Consider the following 18,636-nt stretch of genomic DNA (forward strand, 5'->3'; position numbering starts at 1 on the left):
ACATGCGACCAAAAGTTATGCAGACAAGCTTGAGTGCGAGGCACAACACGGTAGAGTTTAAGTGTTACTGTACACCCGTTCGTTAGAAATTAGTGCATTTCTAAGCAAAAAGGTCTATGACAATTAGTGCATCCAAAGGATCAAAAAGTCCGACTTTCAGACTTTGAGGTCTTCGACAATGCACTAATTTCATTTAACAATGTGCTTCAAAAGATTAAGTTTAATAATACTTGACCTACCTAAACCCAAACGCTAACCAGCACCCTAACCCCAATAATGTGCATTGAATTAATAATTACATAAACGATTTAGGCTCCAATACCTCAATTTGTGACGTAACAATCCTATGGTACCATAGACGAGAAACTATCTTATGCCCACCTGAGTTTGGGCTTTTTCACCAGCATTCAAATAATTATTACATTAACGCACATTATTTGGGTTATGGTTCGCGTTTGGGTCGGGGTGGGTCAAGTGTTATTAATGCCATCTCACACTGTTTGTAATCTTTTGTGAATGTTTAACGAATATTTTCAATTTATCTACGCCGGGAGTTTACCTAAAGGTCCAAATTAGTGCATTGCCAGGACCTCAAGGTCTAAAAGTCTAGACTTTTCTGTCCTTTTTGCTTAGAAATGCACTAATTTCTAACTGATCGGGTGTACTGTATGTGTTTCACGGGTTTCTGCTACAGCGAAATAGTTTTCAAACGTATATTTACATTTTCAAACAGGTTCCATCTTGTACACGACGTAAGATTAGCAATAGGCAATTTGAAAGACTTTGTACTGCTATTAAAAAGGTAGTTTTCTACAACTATTTAATTTTTACAATGAGAACGAATCGTTGTGAAAATGTTTCCCGCTAAAACCCACTGATGCGCATCCATTAGTTTAAATCACCATAGATAGTTTAGTTAAATTTGTTTTATTAAACCGCAGCTTTTAAACCGCAAAATCTTAATAAAAGAATGATATCTCTCCACTATTCAAACGGTGTAAAATTATAGCAGGTACTCTTTTAGCGATCTCACACAGATGTGATATATGGAGGCCTAATGATTTATCACTTTCAAACGAATCATGTTTTTTTTGTGTGTTGGACAAGGTCATTTAAAAACGAAATAAACTCGAGAGAAACAGACAAATTTGCTGTAGGGCCCTATTGTTTGTAAAATATCGCGTTTATTGCAACTGTAAATACTTTATTGCCGGGCACACAGTTCTGTTCAAACAGGTATACAGGCTATAGCCTAATGCTAACCTGTATGCTGAGAAATATCCAGTATGAACCAAAAAATGTAAAAAGTTTGAACTTTTTGTTTAGCTTTTGTCATTGTATTTACCGCCGTAACGATCACAATAACAATGTTAGCAAACCGTTTCGAGCAGCAACTGACTGAGTGTTAACGCAATACTCCATATCCAAGAAAACTATTCAAACAGCAAAAACTGACTTTTAAGTAGTAAAACTACATTAATGTATAGCAAATGTAATATTAACTACATCGTTTGTGACGTAACAGTGCATGACGATTGAAGGTGTGGCATGCCTGTGATCGACTGTTGTGGTACTGCTCACAAATGCTAAAAAACAAAGTATCAAGAGTAAAATATTTATAAATTTTGACCGGAGTCGGACTCGGGTTTATTTTTTTTTGCCGGAGTCGGACTCGGGAGTTGGAGGGGTACCGAGTCCGGTTCCGGTAAAATGTGCGACCTGAGCCCCGGGTACCACTCTAGCCTGTATTTCACCCATTTACTTAACGTGGTGAAATGTAATATTCATCCACCAAAAATAAATGGTAGGAAAACATTTCGCCTCGGGAGTCGTAAGACATTCTGCGGCCTGAGTCTGACGTGTGCAAGCGCAGCAAAGGCGTAGCCAGGGTATATTGCGCCCGGGGGCAAACTATAAAATTGGCGCTCCTCCATGTTTGGTCACATTTTATATTACATTAACATATTATACATAATTTCATCGCAAAGTATAAAATGTAAAGGTTGTATAGCACGTGGAACCATGTATTTAATGGTTGATTACTGCAAAAGTTGTGCCACTGTAGCATATAGCTATTTTTAGAACGTGCGCTGCGTAAATAACTATTTGTTCTCGAATCAATGAAGTTTTTTGTGTTTAGCGGTACCTTTGTTTATATTTTTCGCGCAAACATGCATTTTTTGTATTGTTTTTATTTCATTTTTATTCAGGCTATAGATTTCCTACTTCTACAATAATTCCTATAATATCCTGTGCAAAATTTCAGAATGCATAATAAGAAAATAGTATTATAGTTTACGTATATGACATTCACTGCGAAAGAAAACTAAATAACAAATATTTTTTTATATGTTTTTATTGTAGGCTACACCGTAATTAATAACAAAAACAAATTAAAAATGACACATTTGAGCAACAGAGCACAATTCCATAATAAGTTAACAAATCCTATGGGTCTTCCTGTTGCTGTTCTTCTTGGGTGCTAGCAGCAGTACAACCAGTATCTGAACATTGGCATGTGAAAGCGTTGGCCCCGTCCACACAGGTTGTCCCCTCTGGGCAGTAGTTCAAAGAGCACTCGTCGAAATCTGAAGACGTTTAAAAATTTTTAGAGGTAATTTAGGCTACGCCATACCGTGACTTTAAGAATTACAAAAACTAACACCACAAGCTATATTTAAGTATACAAATGTCGTATCATTTTATAAAAATGTTTATATATTTTTTTATTGAAAATGCTAAAATTATGACAAGAACAAGCTTATTAAAATATTGTAATTCATCTTTCTACTGAAGTATGGTTCGTCTTATCTATTTTACAGTTCGATTTTTCGTTTAAGGTACAATAATAGTGGCAGACCAGTGAGATCATGCCAAATAACTTGGCTAAATTAGTCGACACATAAACCAATAATTTAGAACTGAATATATTCAATTGCTCGTTTAATTAATTTTACGGTCGGATCTTTCTTTTCTTGAACAATAATACCAAATTTTACTTGTAGGAACACGTCTAACTTGTCACTTCTGCGGACAAACCAACCCTGGGATATAATGAAATGCACTAAGCTGTTTTGTATAAGTCAAAAAGCGATATTGTCCACACAACAACATTAGTGAGCAATCGTGATAAAACACATCGTACAGCTACAGGTTTAGGCAACCGTGGCTCGCAAGCCACATGCACCTTTTTGTGTATACACTGCACTTATCATCGCACAGTTTGTACATAAGCTACTACAAAGGTATATGCATATAGTTTAAAAGCCGTGATCTTCTAAGAAAAAATTTAAGGTTTTCTATTAACACAACACATATTTACAGATTTACATTGCATTTCATACGAAAATATAGGCTTCATAAGACAGAAACAATCAACAGCATATCATTCTTATTCAAATAATGGTCAAAACGACTATTTTTTGTGTTTGCAAAGGTAGAAACTACATTAGAACGAAATTAAACATCGTTTACCTTTTTCGCACAACGTGCCTGTGTATCCTCCATCACACACACAGTTAAACGAACCAGATTCGTTCACGCACTCGCCGTGCAAACACGGGTTATCCGGCAAACACTCGTTTATGTCTTAAAACAACAATAGGCTACTGCAATTTCACGTTTTACTAGTATGAATTATAACTGGTTTATAACCTCTTTGTATGGACATATAAAACTCTGGACATACAAAACTAAAACTTCACAAGATAAGCATGTCATGTGTTTTACGTTTACTGCAGGTGAGGTTTATTTATTGGTGTGAATCACATTAAAATAAGCGCATTTAATTAATCGAAATATTTTTTGGTCATTTATTTTAAAATCTTTGAACGAAAGTGTATTTTTTCAAAGTTTACTTGGCTGCCAAAGTCTAGAAAAGCAACAGCGCCTTTATGGCGAACTTCTAAATCACACCTGTTCATGCAGCGGACTAAGGTAATCCAGCATTCAATAAAGGTTTATTACGAGGTGCTCTACCTCGATGTTAAACCTGGTAACTTCTCACCTTGCGCACAGTCGCTGCCTGTCCAACCAGTCGCACACACACAACCATACGATCCCGGGTTATTTAAGCATGAACCTCCGTTGTGACATAATGTTTGCCACATTTCGCACTCATTCACGTCTAAACAATGTAAACCAAACGGGATTAACCTATAAAAATAAATATAGGTAAAACAATTGTTGGTTTGTGATATGGTTTTACATCAAGAACTTGATTATACTGTACAAACTCAAACAGTTAAAAAAAAACAGACTAAACCAAATTGGTCAACACGTATTTCAAAAGTATTCAACCCAATTAGTACCAACTAAATGAGCAACAAAAATCAATTAAATTTATTGCCACAAGTCTCGCGTTTCTAAAATTTTTATCATTTTTATTTCCACCCTCTACTGGTTTCTTTTAAGCTTATACCGTCGCTAAAACTTCATCCTAAACTACACCGACAAACCCTTCCTTACCGACAGAACAATTGTATCCGCTGTAGCCGCTGTGACAAACGCATCTGAAAGTACCAGGTTCGTCGAAACACGACCCATGTTCACAAGGTTCACTGTCACACTCGTTTACATCTTAACAAATATTATTACATTATGCATACGAGAAAAAACCGACACAACCGAACTGTCATAAACAGCGACCGACATAAATATTTCAAGTGAACTAAGGCAACGGTTTCACTAAAGACCCACATCTGACCATTCTGAGATGTTTGAATAGAAGCTATTTTGCAATTTTGCACTTCACAGGCCATCAAAGCAAAGGAATTTTATCACCAATATCATCGACAATTTTGTATATACCAATGTTTTTCTCACCAACATCACAATTGCTACCGGTCCATCCATGAAGACAATCGCAGCGATAAGATCCTACTTCGTTTATGCAGCTCACGTGCACACCAGAACAAGCATTATCCGAGTCGCACTCATTAATGTCTAAACAAACAATCCCACAAGTATGTAATAAATGCATTATATTATGGACCAATGGTTTAACCACCGTGCTAACCTTTAAAAGAAAGGAATTTTGATAGGTAAAAGGGTGGAACTCCTTTCTTGTATTGACTTATTGTTCCCTGACATGCGACACTTTAAAAATAAATCTATTATGAATTATGATATTTGTTTCGACAATGTGTTCCGCCGTTAATAATGATTTTAAAAATTGCTTCTGCTTGGGGTTAACAAATATGTTGTTCTCAAAACGTCAGTATACTGGCTAAAGTTTGCAAATAACTTCACGATTGCCAGATTTAGCGACCTTTCATGGCTTATGCTCATGTTACCTTGTTAACTAAACCACGTTGCACACCCGACAAACATTTTAAAACAACCTCACTTACGCACGTTGCACACCTGAATGACATTTTAAAACATTAATGGCTGACGTATCATCCTTGTTTATTAACCGATGTCCGTATCAAAGTGTGACTCGTTTCGGGTTAGCGGTTTGATAGTTTTTTTTTTGATAAAAAATCGATCAATCTTGATTTTTAACTTCGATCCTAACTATGAAGCCAAACAAGCAACGTCACACACCAATTTCCAACGAAAAAGGCCGGGTTATTACCTGACACTTATAAAAACACAAATCGGTATTTTGAAAAAATAAGTCGTCAAACTTGAAGCAAAATTGTTTATTTTTTGTAACTGGTGACGCTTATAACCGGTTATGTAGAAAAGTGTTATGGTCTAAAACTTCAATGTTACATTTTATGCGCTTTTGCGACATATTTTTCTGTCATTCAGTGCAAGCAAACCAAAAACAAGACCTCTCTAATCACTGAAATTTATTTTACTCAAACCATTGTTAAAAACATCATACCACTAAAACTGAATAACGCTATCTGACATAACTGCTAAAATGTTTCGTCAGTTGTGTTTTATGTGCCTGCCAGGGGAGGATATAGGTTTTGTTTAGACATGATTTAACGTGCAGATGTAACTTTGTGACGTCACGTTATGAATTAATTTTATCACGTCACGTTATGACTTAATTTTTTTTTAACTTCACGCCTGCCCTAACAAAAATCCCGGATTTTGCCTAATTCACACTCTACCAATGTTGCAGTTGGTTCCAGTAAATCCAGTGGCACAGATACACGTATGGGCATTGTAGCTGTTCTCACATCTGGTTGTGCCCGCCTCATGACAAGGGTTGCTGGCGCATTGATCTGAATGCAGAAAAACAATGCTGGAAAACCGCTTTTCTGTTTGTAATTTTGTTAGTAATACGTATACCACTATAATAAATCCAAAGTTAAAGCTAGAACACAGAACACTCTGAAAGGATCTAGTCTCACCGGTCAATTGTTCCCATTTTTGTCCCTGAAATACAAAAAACATTGTATTTTACTAATTTTCAAAAATGTGTTGTATAAACATGATATTTATAAAGCAGAAAATCGCCTGATTTGGATATACGAATAGGCAAATATCAACCGTACGCTATGATACATATTGTCAGGTTTTTAAACGAACGAAGTACCATCAAGGGTTTAAGCATATAATACCAAACGTACGCACGGACTATATAGAGTTGCAACTTAATCAAATGCATCCTAAATAAATGAGCAAACGAATAACTTACGGCGACTGCGTCGTTTTCAAAAACTTCGCGAACCTCCTCGTAGCTGCACTGCTCTTCAACGCACTCTCGCTCCCAGTTTCCTTGCGCAAATTCCTCCAAAACCCCGTTGTTGGCTCTTTTGGGGCGTGCTAGGAACTGAGATGCCTCTCGTTTACCAAGAAAAGCTGCTCAATACATATACTGGTACGTTATTGCACGTATATTTCTCCGGAAATCGGACTGATTTGTACAAATTAAAAAACATTAAATTAAGTACAACTTTTTGCAAGAAATGCTGCAGGTCACTATTAGGTTTACCTTGGTCTTTGACGCTTGCAACTTCACTAGCCATTATAGCTACAAAGCCAATCAATCGCCAGTTTAGACTGCTCATTTTGTTAACGAAGTAATAAGAATGGCGATAAATTCAAAACCTGCATAAAAGAAAACTATTAAACGAGATTAACCAGACCTTAAAGAATGGTAAACTTAATCCTTGGCAAGATTGTTTATTTCTTTCAACGAACAAGTTGACTGCATTTATATCCTGTTCTAAAAAGTGTTCACAAGATTTGCACATCAAGCCTTTTACAATCGCTGTGTTAGCAAAATTGCTGAACTTTGATATTTGTTATTTATTCATTGCAGCAAAGCGAGTCCAAAGTATCAAACAATGTTTGCGCTCGAACTGAATGTTCTGGCTCTTTTATGGCAACAATCTTAAAAAATAATTCGAGTTTTTTAAATATTACATGCTGTAAATATAACTTTTCAACCACAGAGATATAGCCTAAACACACAAAACGGGTAGTAAAAATGACACTAAGCCATTAGTAAAATAACACGTTTATCTCGTTAAAGTTGATAAACTCTACAATTTAGAAATCACCTATACAACAGAATTTACATGACATTATGACTAAAATAAAATGCGGAAAAACGCTATGGCGAAAACATTTTGATAAACCGGGGATCACCAAACCACTTTATAGTGAGCCGGGTAACTAAACGACTGGCCACCACGGACCGAAACATATGTGTCAAGTTTATTTACTTAACCTAAATAATTATAAGTAAATAATAGAAACTTAAAAAAATACACCTGTCAAATTTTTAATTAAAAAACAAATAATAGTCGTATTTTGGCTTTATTAAGGCAGTATTTCCCCCGAAAGAAGTAACCCGCAGTTGCGGCCAGCGGGCTGCGCTTTGGGAAGTCTTTTGTGTAAAACTAACCTAGATTAACCTTAGTATTGTATTACCACAGTGGAACTGACCTGCCCTCGCCGACTTTACTTAATGATTTAAACTTCTTACAATTTTGATTGTTTTACCTTTGTGGTAAACATATAAAGTTTCTATGTCGTTGGGTAAGTATTTTGCAGATTTTTGATTTTATGACGTCACGTTATGACGTAACTTTGCAACGTCTTTTCTAAAAAAGTCATTGCACTTGACATACATATATTATGTCTCTACAATTAAGCCACTGTACCTTAATAACACATCATTCCGAAATAGCGCTCCTCTTTAGGCTATAATGACAAGAAACAACAACAAAAAAATTGGGGTAATTCCCAAAAGTAAACACAGTTTATTACTTTTCGGAAAGTTTTATTAAAGAATACTGGCAATCGAAAAATCACAGAACGTTTACAGTGTGCTGTTACCAGCAGTTATGTTCAAAATTAGCACATTGTTAAAAAGGATATTGTGCATATCCTTTAATGAAGTAAATAAAACCTGGATGTTTAACCCAGTCAAACGCGTTTCAGGAAGGGAAAAAAATGTTATTCACTCCTTGGAGGCAATTGTTGGAGCTAAAAACGTAATAACCTCCAATGCAGTTTGCGAGCATCATAACCATGATGAATCCTATCACAGGTATCACAGTCCAGAATGCGTTATATGGCCAAACTGTGTAAAAGAGGTCAGTGATGTTGCTAAGATTTGTTCACAACATAGGTTGTCTATGATTCCTTATGGCACTGGTACTGGCTTGGAAGGGGGTGTCGCACCTCTAGCAGAATCAATTTGTGTTAATCTTACCAATATGAATGCCATAACAGATCTTAATGTGGAAGATCTTGATGTAAAGGTACAACCAGGTGTAACGAGGAAGCAGCTAAACACGGATCTTCGTAGTACAGGGTTGTGGTTTCCAGTTGACCCTGGTGCAGATGCTTCTCTTTGTGGAATGGCGGCAACATCTGCATCAGGAACTAATGCAGTTAAATATGGCACAATGAAAGACAATGTTCACAACTTGGAAGTGGTTTTGGCAGATGGAACAATAGTCCATACAGGTGGTGAAAAGAGGAGATGTCGCAAAAGTTCTGCAGGTTATAATTTGACAGATTTGTTTGTGGGCTCAGAAGGTACATTAGGTTTTATAACTTCTGCCACCCTAAAACTTCACCCCATACCTCAATGTGTCTTGTCTGCTGTTTGTTCTTTTCCAACCATATCAAATGCGGTAACTACAGTGACCCAAGTGATGCAATCATGTATTCCTATTGCCAGGATTGAATTGCTGGATCAAGTAACTATGAATGCTGTGAACAAATTCAGTAAGTTAAATTATGAAGTTGCGCCTACCTTGTTTTTGGAATTCCATGGATCGGAAACAGGAACAAAAGAACAAGTTGATGTCACTCGAGAGATTGCTGCTGAAAACTTAGGATCTAAATTTAAATGGGCAGAAACACAAGAGGAAAGGAATCGCTTGTGGCAAGCACGTCATGATGCATTGTATGCTATCATGGCAACAAGACCAGGATCAAATGTATATTCAACTGATGTTTGTGTTCCTGTTACAAGTCTTACAAAAGCTATTGAACATTCTATAGCAGTTTTAAAAACAGTCAATAAGGAGGCTGGAATTGTGGGTCATGTTGGTGATGGAAATTTTCATTGTTTATTTACAGTTGATACCAGTTGCCATGAAGAGGTTATGAAAGTCCAAAAGGCTGCTGATGATATTGCCAGGAAAGGAATCGAGCTTGGTGGTACCTGCACTGGGGAGCACGGCATTGGAATGGGCAAAAAGTCATTACTCTATGAAGAATTAGGACAGAGTGGTATAGAAGTGACCCAGGCAATTAAGCGATCTTTGGATCCCTTGAATTTAATGAATCCCAACAAAGTAATTAATTGCTAAATTATTACTATTACAAGCTGAATTTTTTTATAGCAGCTGTATTTCAAATATATTTTGCAGTAATTTGATGTTTGCAATATAATCACTGTGTAGTTTTTCTATTTCTTTTTTTTAAATAAATCTGATTAACGAAGCATAATTCAAACAGAACTTGACTTTAAGTTGTTAATAATGCAATTTTATGTGGATAGATTCATTATTTGGTGATCATATTGTATTTATGCCATAAATCTTGTATTTTTACTAATTATATATAAAACAAATTGTAAAATTCCTTTAAATTTGATACTTATACTCCAACTTTATTGTAAATTTGTTGCTTTATTGTATTCCATTTATTATAACACTGAGTGTTTTTCCAATTTTATTGTTTACAAAACAAACTAAGATGCACCCCTGATATCTTTATTTTTGCCCTTTTCATTTTAAATGCAACATAAAAATAATACAATCATGCCAACAATGTTTTAGGTTTTACAGTGACTGTTTTGAACTATCGATTTTACTCGCTATTGTTTTCTGATTGTGTGACATTAAATGTCATTTTTATGTTCTTATTCATGTCATGGTGGTTTATGTCACTCATTTTTTTAGCTAATAGTTTTGTAATTCAAAACTGCTAGTACCCTTTTATAATAGGGCTTGGCTTGTACACCATTGAGTATATTTTCTGTTAAGAACCCACCATTCTGCTTTGCCAATCAACTGGGTAAATACAATTTAAAACATCTAATGTATTCCCGCTTTTTCGTCCAGCATAATTATTTACCTTTTTTAGTATTAGTAACCGTAGTTTGTTCGCGTTAAGTAGACACAAATGAGCAGATAAAAAAATGATAAGGTTTGCCAAAAATTAATTGAAATCAGTATCCCAGAGCAAAATCAAATCGAACACGTGTGGTATTTTTTTCAGTTTGTCCAAAACGTTTTGTAGTCTTTCTTAGTTTGCCTAAATGCCAAAATAACGCCCGAATCTGTGTGTTGAGGGTATGGGACGATCGAGGGCCATCGGTCTGGCATCGGCCGTCTTGGCGACTACGTTTGGACGCCCTAGTCTGGCAGGCGCCGCTGTTTTGGCATCGGATTTTGGGGTTATTGGTGGGTAATGGGTGGAGTTAGAAAATCGGTTAGTGTTGAAATTATTAGGGGAGTTAATGATGTACTTAGGGGTGGAGTTTGGGATTAGTTAAAGTGTTGTTTAGGCCTGATTCTGACCTTATAGGTGTTATTCCGACGGATTTAGGACTTATTCCGATTAAGACGGTACTAGTATCATTAGGTATTAGTCCTATATTGTTGTTTATCCTAACGTATAGTAAATACATTAGGAACACGATAAACAAAAAACGATATACCGTAATATAAAAACATTTCAATAAGTCTTAATAAAAAAGAAAATCTGCACAAAGTATTTTCAATGTTTGATGTATCCCCAGTAGTTATGACTTATGAGAGACGTTAATTGAAAGTTGTTTAGGTTTAAAATGGTGTAAGTCTAGCAGAGCGGCCTGGCTGGAGCTTACCAGGTTCAATGAACGTTTTTGTTTCATTTTTACTACCGGTACGTCGTTTTAAGAAAATCTATTCATCCTAAAAATTCACCATGCATATTGTGCCATGCTTCGCCATTTGAATTAATAAACTCCAAAGTGAACTATATTTGCTGTTTTTTTGAGCAATATGCTCTTTTGTGAGCGTAATGCGGCATTTACCCATTTAAATTAGTTGATATCCGTATTTGTCTTCTTTGAAGCTCCAATCAAGTGCCATTGTTCACAAATTGCAATTTTAAGTTAACGACCTTTCGCACTACCGTGCTTCGTCAGATAAGTGTGAGAATCAAAATACGATGGAAACTAGCAAAGCAAAGACGAAAGCGCACTAAGTTAAAGGCGATGTAGACCATCAAACACTTCCACAGGCGCACGTTCGTTCCCTGAGACGAGGACCGACGCAAGAGCATGCGTAGCAGCGCTATTGTACGTATGGCTGCATTTTTTAAATGATGCAATGCGACATGAAACAGAAATTACGATTGAGTCCGGTGTTGAATTTTTTATAACGTGGTGTTCAAAGACGAGCCTGTCGTAGTGTAATTTTTTGTTACTGAGACCCGGACGTCTTTTAAAATGTGTGATTTTTCATTAAAATGTTCATTTCACCAACCGGTTTATCGATGTAGCTAAATCGTATGTCACTTTTGTGGCCGTTGATACGCTTTCTCATGCTTGTCTGGATTCACCAATTTATATTGTATTATTTTCACTCTACGTTGGCTGTGTCGCAGTTGTATTTTCCTCCCACTTTGATTGGGCTGCCATTTGATCCTTTGATGTCGCCATCTGAGCTCAGAGTTAACGTTTAACGCTTTCCGCAAAGCAGTGTTTCCTACGGGGAGCCTACGGGACACCTAAATGTTGCGCATATTGCGTGGTTGTCCAAACAAAGCATCGGTGTCGATCGAATCTACAAAATGAAATTTCTGTTAATATTTCAAGCAATACGCGATTTTCTTTCATGTGCCTATTACGCCATTTTTAAGTCGAAAATTTTGCGATATTAAACAAAAAGCTGCAATTTTTTACGTTTTGCGAAAATAGACTTGTTTTTAGCTACACATTTGTGAACGAGTTGGCTTGAGAACAACAGTTGTTTTTAAAACTGATTTTAGTATGAGGTCATGTTATTTTGTAACGTCATCCCTGAAATATTCATGCAACTTCAGCATGCGACCCGTGATTTTTTGTTCTAGTTGCGATCCTTCTACCATTTTAAGTTGTACAAGCATATCGTAGAATTTATTTAGAAAATCGTTTGTTCTGCTCTTTGTATCTTATATTTTAAGCCAAGCAGATATTCTGTTGCTTAACTAAATGGCGACTAAAAATCCATTATTCACATTAAAGTCTGTTCTTAAAAGACCACCGGTTGACAAAGATTGTCGTGAATGGTTAGATCAGTGGTTCTAGCCATTTTTAGTGGCCCGCGAGTTACTTTTTAATAATTCAGTATTATCATGTAGTTGTGGGCCGCGTGATAGCCGTACGTTCATTGCACTTTATTTTAAAAGTTCGTGTGGCCTAGAATTTTTATACCGGTATGTTTCAGCGTGCTTCAGACCCACGTGCCAAATGTGGTCCTGAGAGCCTATAGAACTATAATTTTTCCAACTTTATGTTAGCGCAAAATTTTTCGCGCTTGGCGCGTATATTCTTCGTTTTAAACTAGTATGTTTTACATTATGGCATGGCGGTGCTTTGGGCATCAAGGCGCCTTTTAATTAATAAAAAAATATCCTCAATCCGTCACTTTTTTGTAGTTGTTTTACGTAGTGGGCCTTCAATAGCACTGAAAAGAGTACTTTGGGCAGCGACAAAAAAGTTTGCCGATCACTGCATTAATGCAACTTACCTGGAAATAAATTGCTGTTCTGCCTTATGTTTTTTGATTTTGCAACAAGGTGGGGCGCGAGTTTTGTTAAAATTGTAAAAGGGGGTCGTGTCTCAAAAAGTTTATGAACCACTGGCTTAGATGAACCGTAAGCCCGGCTAGCAGTGGCGTAGCCAGCCGAAAATTTTGTTTTGGGGGGGAGCAAAAAGTTTTTTTTTTGTTTAGCTTTTGTCATTGTATTAAATGCCGTAATGAACACAAATAACAATGCTAGCCAACCGTTTCGAGCAGCAACTGACTGAGTGTTATACCGCAATACGCAGAAAACAGTCAAAGAGCAAAAAGTAGTAAAACTAAATTATTCTATAGCAAACGTTGTATTAACTACATCGTTTGTGACGTAACAATGCATAACAATTGAAGGTGTGCCACACCTGTGATCGACTTTTGTGGTATTGCTCACAAATGCTAAAAAAACAAATTATTAGGAGTAAAATATTTTCTTCAGTAGAGGTTGTTGTTTTACTGATGACTAGGGCCATTTAACCTAAAAAAAATTTTTTTAACTTTATTTTTATCACATTTTAACTTTATATTAACCTAACGAAATGGCTTGTTTGTACAGGGCACAGTTCTTCCTTGAATTGATGCCAGTTACCCAAAAATAATATTTTGTCGATTTCAGACCCAAACGTAATATTTTGTCGCAAAGTCAAGTTGTTTTATTGATTATAAAAAGTGCTTCGTGTTTTCTGGCGTTAGATTTAGCTTGCTTAGGCATTTTTGTATTACAGAATGTCAGTAGGCTATTTCTAAAATTCAAATTGTTGATCTTCAAACAGACCACATTTATGAAGATAAAGTGTTTTATAAGAATTATTTACATACGTAACAATAAATAAAAAAATGGACAATTTGCGATAAAAGTTACCGCTGATCTAAGTGGGCATTGTGACATTTTGCCTGCTTTTATTGGTTAATATGGTTTAATTGTGTCGCAGTTCCTGACTTACAATTCTTTCACGACGATTTTTACAAAAATTACTCTCAAGAAACAAACAAACTTTGTCAAAAGCCATAATTTGACATATTTTAACTTTATTGAAAAAGTTTAACTTTATTGTAAATTTTAACTTTATTTTAACCTATAAACTATTTAGAAACAGTCCCCTAGGTGCTGAAAACAACTTTATTCTTTGATTCGTGGACAGACGAGGTCCTTAAAAAATGTTAACTTCATTGACTTTTGCGGGCCCTACTGATGACCTTTGTGTCCTGCTATTTCTAGGCTAGTCGTTGTCTGATGAAAATACTCCACAACTCTTCGGTTCCTTCTACATTTTTTGCCAAAAAATATAAGCTAACAAAATTAGTGCAAACCGAATATTTGAAAAAGAAGATATCTCCTCGCCCTAATGCACGTTAGTGACGATAATGACTTCGAATGGTAGCAAAACAGTATAGTTCTATACTGTTTTGCTAACAAAATTAGTTTATTGTTTATGCAAATATAGTAGCCTACTTATTTAATAGATAATTGCTTTCTTTCGATTTTTGCGGTAGCCAATCCCCATCTTTAACAAGTAGCATTCAAAAGTTAAGGAAAGTATATAATGGAATGTTCGATCAAACTAGCAGTTGGGTAAATACAAACACAGTGGTTGAAAATGTTTGTGAGTTTGTTAAAAACCCTTTCAAACAGGGACTTCAAAGCACCTGCTTGTTGTGTCTCCCGTTCTAAACTACTTGAACTTAATTAGTCGCAGAGTCGGTAAGTGGGCGATGATTGCTCTCTCAGCCAACTTCAGCTGAAACTCTTGCAATATTACCTCGTGCCACCGGAACCAAGCCCGACAGAAATGTTGGCGTGGTTCGACGAACCAAAGTGTCAGCCTATTTAATATCGATTCTTTAACATTAACATGTGAGGCTGTTAAGTATGAATACTTACTTTAAGAAACGATGTGAAAATTAAATAGATCAAGATCAATTTTAGTATTTTGCGCTTTGTTCGAAGTCCACATACGGCCTGTGCTGTGTATATGTAGGTTTGTCGTTAGTTTAGACATATGTAGGTTTGTCGTCAGCGAAAGCCAATCTTTTTTTGAGTAGGCTATTGCTGTCCGAACGTTAACTTTGTTAAAACCGTGTGCTTTTGTTAGCGCCGTCGTTGTTTTACTAGGAGCTGGTGAGTATTTACTACAACAGCATGAAAGCTTTATGTTACCGTATCGCTCTGATGTTTGTTGCAATATCTGCCACGATGAAAACCTGTGAAGGAACAAGCCGTTCTCCACAGGACATCATAACCAACACGACACTAAATGAAGAAGAAAAGGCCTTTTCGGTGCTGCGTCATAACCAGGCGAGAAAAAACACAAGTCCAAGCGCTAGCAACATGCAGAAGGTCTTTTGGGACGAGGAGTTGGGCGTGACGGCGCAGGAATACTCACGCAAGTGCATTTACGCTCACAGCACGGGCAGAAAGACGAGCAAGTTCGACTGGGTGGGCGAGAACCTGTACGTTGGCTCGCCAGAGGTGGAGCCGATCAAGATCCTGAACACAGCGATCACGCACTGGGACGACGAGAAGTACAACTACACGTACGCGACTACCGCCTGCACAGTGACGTATTGCAGCCACTATACGCAAGTGGTGTGGGATGACACTTGGGCCGTTGGCTGCGCCATGACCACCTGTCGCGACCTTGACGTAGGCGACGGCGAAACATGGGAGGTCGGCCAGCTTGTTGTGTGCCATTACGGACCTGGCGGAAATCTAAACAACCGACAGCCTTTCGACCTGGGCGCCCATTGCTCCGTTTGTCCAAAAGACTTTGTGTGTGAAGATAACCTTTGCACCAACTCCGCTTACCGCGTTTCGGTGCCTTTTGCTTTTCTTGTTTGGTGCGCTATTTTTTTGTTTGCTTTTGCTTTTTACTTTTAAAGTCGCGTCGGCTTGCTAGCTTTTAGAAAATGACGAGATATTTATTGAAGAGATGGAATCTAGGTTAAACGTTGTAATAAACACCTATTTCTGCTAGTGCTACAACGACAAGCAAAGCAAGGCCATTGAAAATGCTTAAAAATAGCGTTCGTCTGAAAAACTTTGATTTAAAATGTTTAACTGTAAAACGTAAAATCGCTGCTTTAGTACAAAACTGTCACACATTGATCTGTAGGTGTTCCAAGCGTATCTTATATACCCGAAAAAGCGCCTAAATGTCCAAACCTTTTAGTTTTCCGTTTTAGAGAAAGGACGAAAAAGTGCAAAATTATTTGAAAAATTGTACTGCTTAATACATTTTTTTTTTGGTTTTTACAGTGTTAAATTTATTTTTAAGCTTTAAGTTCATAATATATAAACCATAAAATTAGTATTACTTAAAACATTTTTAAAACTGTTAAGCATTAAATATATTTGTTGCGTAACACTTTTGAATTAGGGTATTTAATTACATTAATGCAAAATTATTTTGCGCGAAAATATACATTCACATATAGGCTAATGGTCAGTTAAAGTTTATTACGGTCTGCAGAGATCTTTCTGAGTTTGTTGTTTGCCGTCACTAAAAAAAGGTTGCCGATTCTTGTTTGGTCTTTGCACATTTCGCATCAAGTTTACAAAAAAACACTATTTTGTGATAAAAAACTACCCTTACGAAATGACCGCCTTATAGATAAATTGTGCTGGCATAAACACAAACAGTTTCTTATGAAGGCCTACTTCCGTGCTTTATTTGTTACCATGCTGAAACTTATTCAAATATATTCTTGCTAGTTTAATAAACTTTATTATGCTTGGATGCAAGTCGGTAGTCGTTTTAAAGATTGAGGTAACTTCTAATTAAAAAGGCTACGGTTACACTACCGCATACCCTCATAAAGATTACCCAATTTATATATTTATGTATAGCCTAAGTGCGAGACGCGTGACCTTCCTGAAACAATCCAGGCTAAAAAATTGTGCAATACTCGTCTAATTACATGAGCAAACTAAGGTTTTACAAACGTTATTCTTGGTATACGAATCATAGAGCTAATTTATACAATGTATATTTATTTAACATTGGCAAATAAACAAAACAGTAAACAGGACAACCGTTAACCTACGTGATTATCTCTAGACTCTAGAGCAGGGGTCGGCAACCTTTTTCTAGTCGCGGGCCAAAACCAACCTCAGAAAGGTCTCTGCGGGCCGCACAAAATGTTAACTAAGAATTGTGTTATTTCAATGTTGGAGAACAACTGTGAATCAATCGTGTCTCGAATCTTTTTTTGCACGTAAAAACGTGTTTAATTACATTCAGGAAGGCAGTAAACTATTAGCGCGAAAAAAGCGTTTGTTTGATTTAAAATCCGAGTACACGTCGTACTACTAATTTATACTACTAATGGAAAATGTAATAAAACTACTTTGAGGGAAAGCGTTAAACTAGTTCAGTCTTATTTATCGTTTTAAGTGAAAAGTATAGAAGGGTAATCGTTACCCAACTTCTAAAAGTTCGTCTATACATAGTATCGTGGATGTATTTCCAACCTGTCTATTACGTAGAGCGTAGTACATAAATATCGTGTGATTCAGCCAAACAACGATAGTATACTGTGCAGAAAAGCAGCAAACAAAATCACTATAACGCAGTTAAACGACGTTGTTTGGGGCGAAGAGCTGCACACGTTTTCTTGGCAAGTATAGGGTGGCTCACAATCTACAGTGCACCGCGCTCCTTTCCTTGGTAAAACGTCCCTCTCGCTGTAGCAGTGGTTGATAATGCATCGGCTCGGTGATCGGCAACCGAGACAACCATTGCCTGTGTCAGGTTCTGCAATCGTGGTGACCCCGGACAGCTTTTGATCCCAGAAACAAATTCCCTCTGAGCACACGCGACCGGAGCACAGCGCGTGAGAGCAAGACGATCCGTACATATACGGGATTTTTCGGTTGAAGTTTCCGCCGTGTCCGTATTGACAAACTATAAACAGGTTCTCGGCCTGCAGCTGTCCGCGCACAAAAACGTTGTTGCAAGTTGTCACGCCACAACCCAGCACATATGTTGTGTTCCACACAACTTGACGGTAATGCCCGCACACGCCGCCGACGCATTCCCCGGTGCGACTGTCGAAATACTGTTTTTCGTTTCCCCACGACCGTATAGATTCCCTCAGAAAAACCGGAGTCGCGCTAATCGTACCGGTCACGTACATATTCTCCCCAATGTGGTAAAACTGTTCCGATGTTCTTTCGCTTCCGCTACTGTGCTGCATTATACACCTGCCCGCGTGGCGTCTCGCTCTCTGTTCCAAATCGTTGCCCCACTGTAAGCTTGGCATGAAGGCAGCTGGTGGGTCGACTTTCTTTCTGAATTCAGTGTGCACGTCTAAAATAAGCTGCTTTTCGGATTCCGTTAGGGTTTTAAGCTGGTTACTGTTGCGTTTCAACCTGCTCTTTTCTTCGGCACAGCTTACCGCCATTGGGAAACATAGTTCGATAGAAAAGAAAGCGATTAAG

General features: G+C 37.2%; 4 protein-coding genes across 4 annotated transcripts; 2 read left to right on the plus strand and 2 right to left on the minus strand.

Annotated features, from left to right (window-relative positions):
- Positions 1-2,448: 2,448 nt before the first annotated feature.
- Positions 2,449-6,929, minus strand: LOC146168854 (uncharacterized). Its single transcript, XM_083386297.1, has 8 exons — positions 6,896-6,929; positions 6,599-6,762; positions 6,312-6,336; positions 4,825-4,944; positions 4,468-4,578; positions 4,007-4,126; positions 3,475-3,588; positions 2,449-2,588 (listed from the first exon to the last, which is right to left on the minus strand). Exons 1-8 carry the CDS (start codon positions 6,927-6,929, stop codon positions 2,449-2,451), a joined length of 828 nt encoding a protein of 275 aa, XP_083242423.1.
- A 1,275-nt stretch (positions 6,930-8,204) lies between these two features.
- LOC146168855 (D-lactate dehydrogenase, mitochondrial-like) lies at positions 8,205-10,393 on the plus strand. The gene has a single exon (XM_083388968.1). It carries the CDS (start codon positions 8,256-8,258, stop codon positions 9,735-9,737), a length of 1,482 nt encoding a protein of 493 aa, XP_083245094.1. The 5' UTR covers positions 8,205-8,255; the 3' UTR covers positions 9,738-10,393.
- Positions 10,394-15,390: 4,997 nt separating this feature from the next.
- On the plus strand, positions 15,391-16,213 carry LOC146168856 (GLIPR1-like protein 1). Its single transcript, XM_083386298.1, has 2 exons — positions 15,391-16,011; positions 16,172-16,213. Exons 1-2 carry the CDS (start codon positions 15,391-15,393, stop codon positions 16,211-16,213), a joined length of 663 nt encoding a protein of 220 aa, XP_083242424.1.
- Positions 16,214-17,708: 1,495 nt separating this feature from the next.
- On the minus strand, positions 17,709-18,599 carry LOC146168857 (GLIPR1-like protein 1). Its single transcript, XM_083386299.1, has one exon. It carries the CDS (start codon positions 18,597-18,599, stop codon positions 17,709-17,711), a length of 891 nt encoding a protein of 296 aa, XP_083242425.1.
- Positions 18,600-18,636: the final 37 nt, after the last annotated feature.

This window comes from Ascidiella aspersa, chromosome 1, assembly GCF_963924565.1.
Source record: "Ascidiella aspersa chromosome 1, kaAscAspe10.2, whole genome shotgun sequence".
Taxonomy (NCBI): domain Eukaryota; kingdom Metazoa; phylum Chordata; class Ascidiacea; order Phlebobranchia; family Ascidiidae; genus Ascidiella; species Ascidiella aspersa.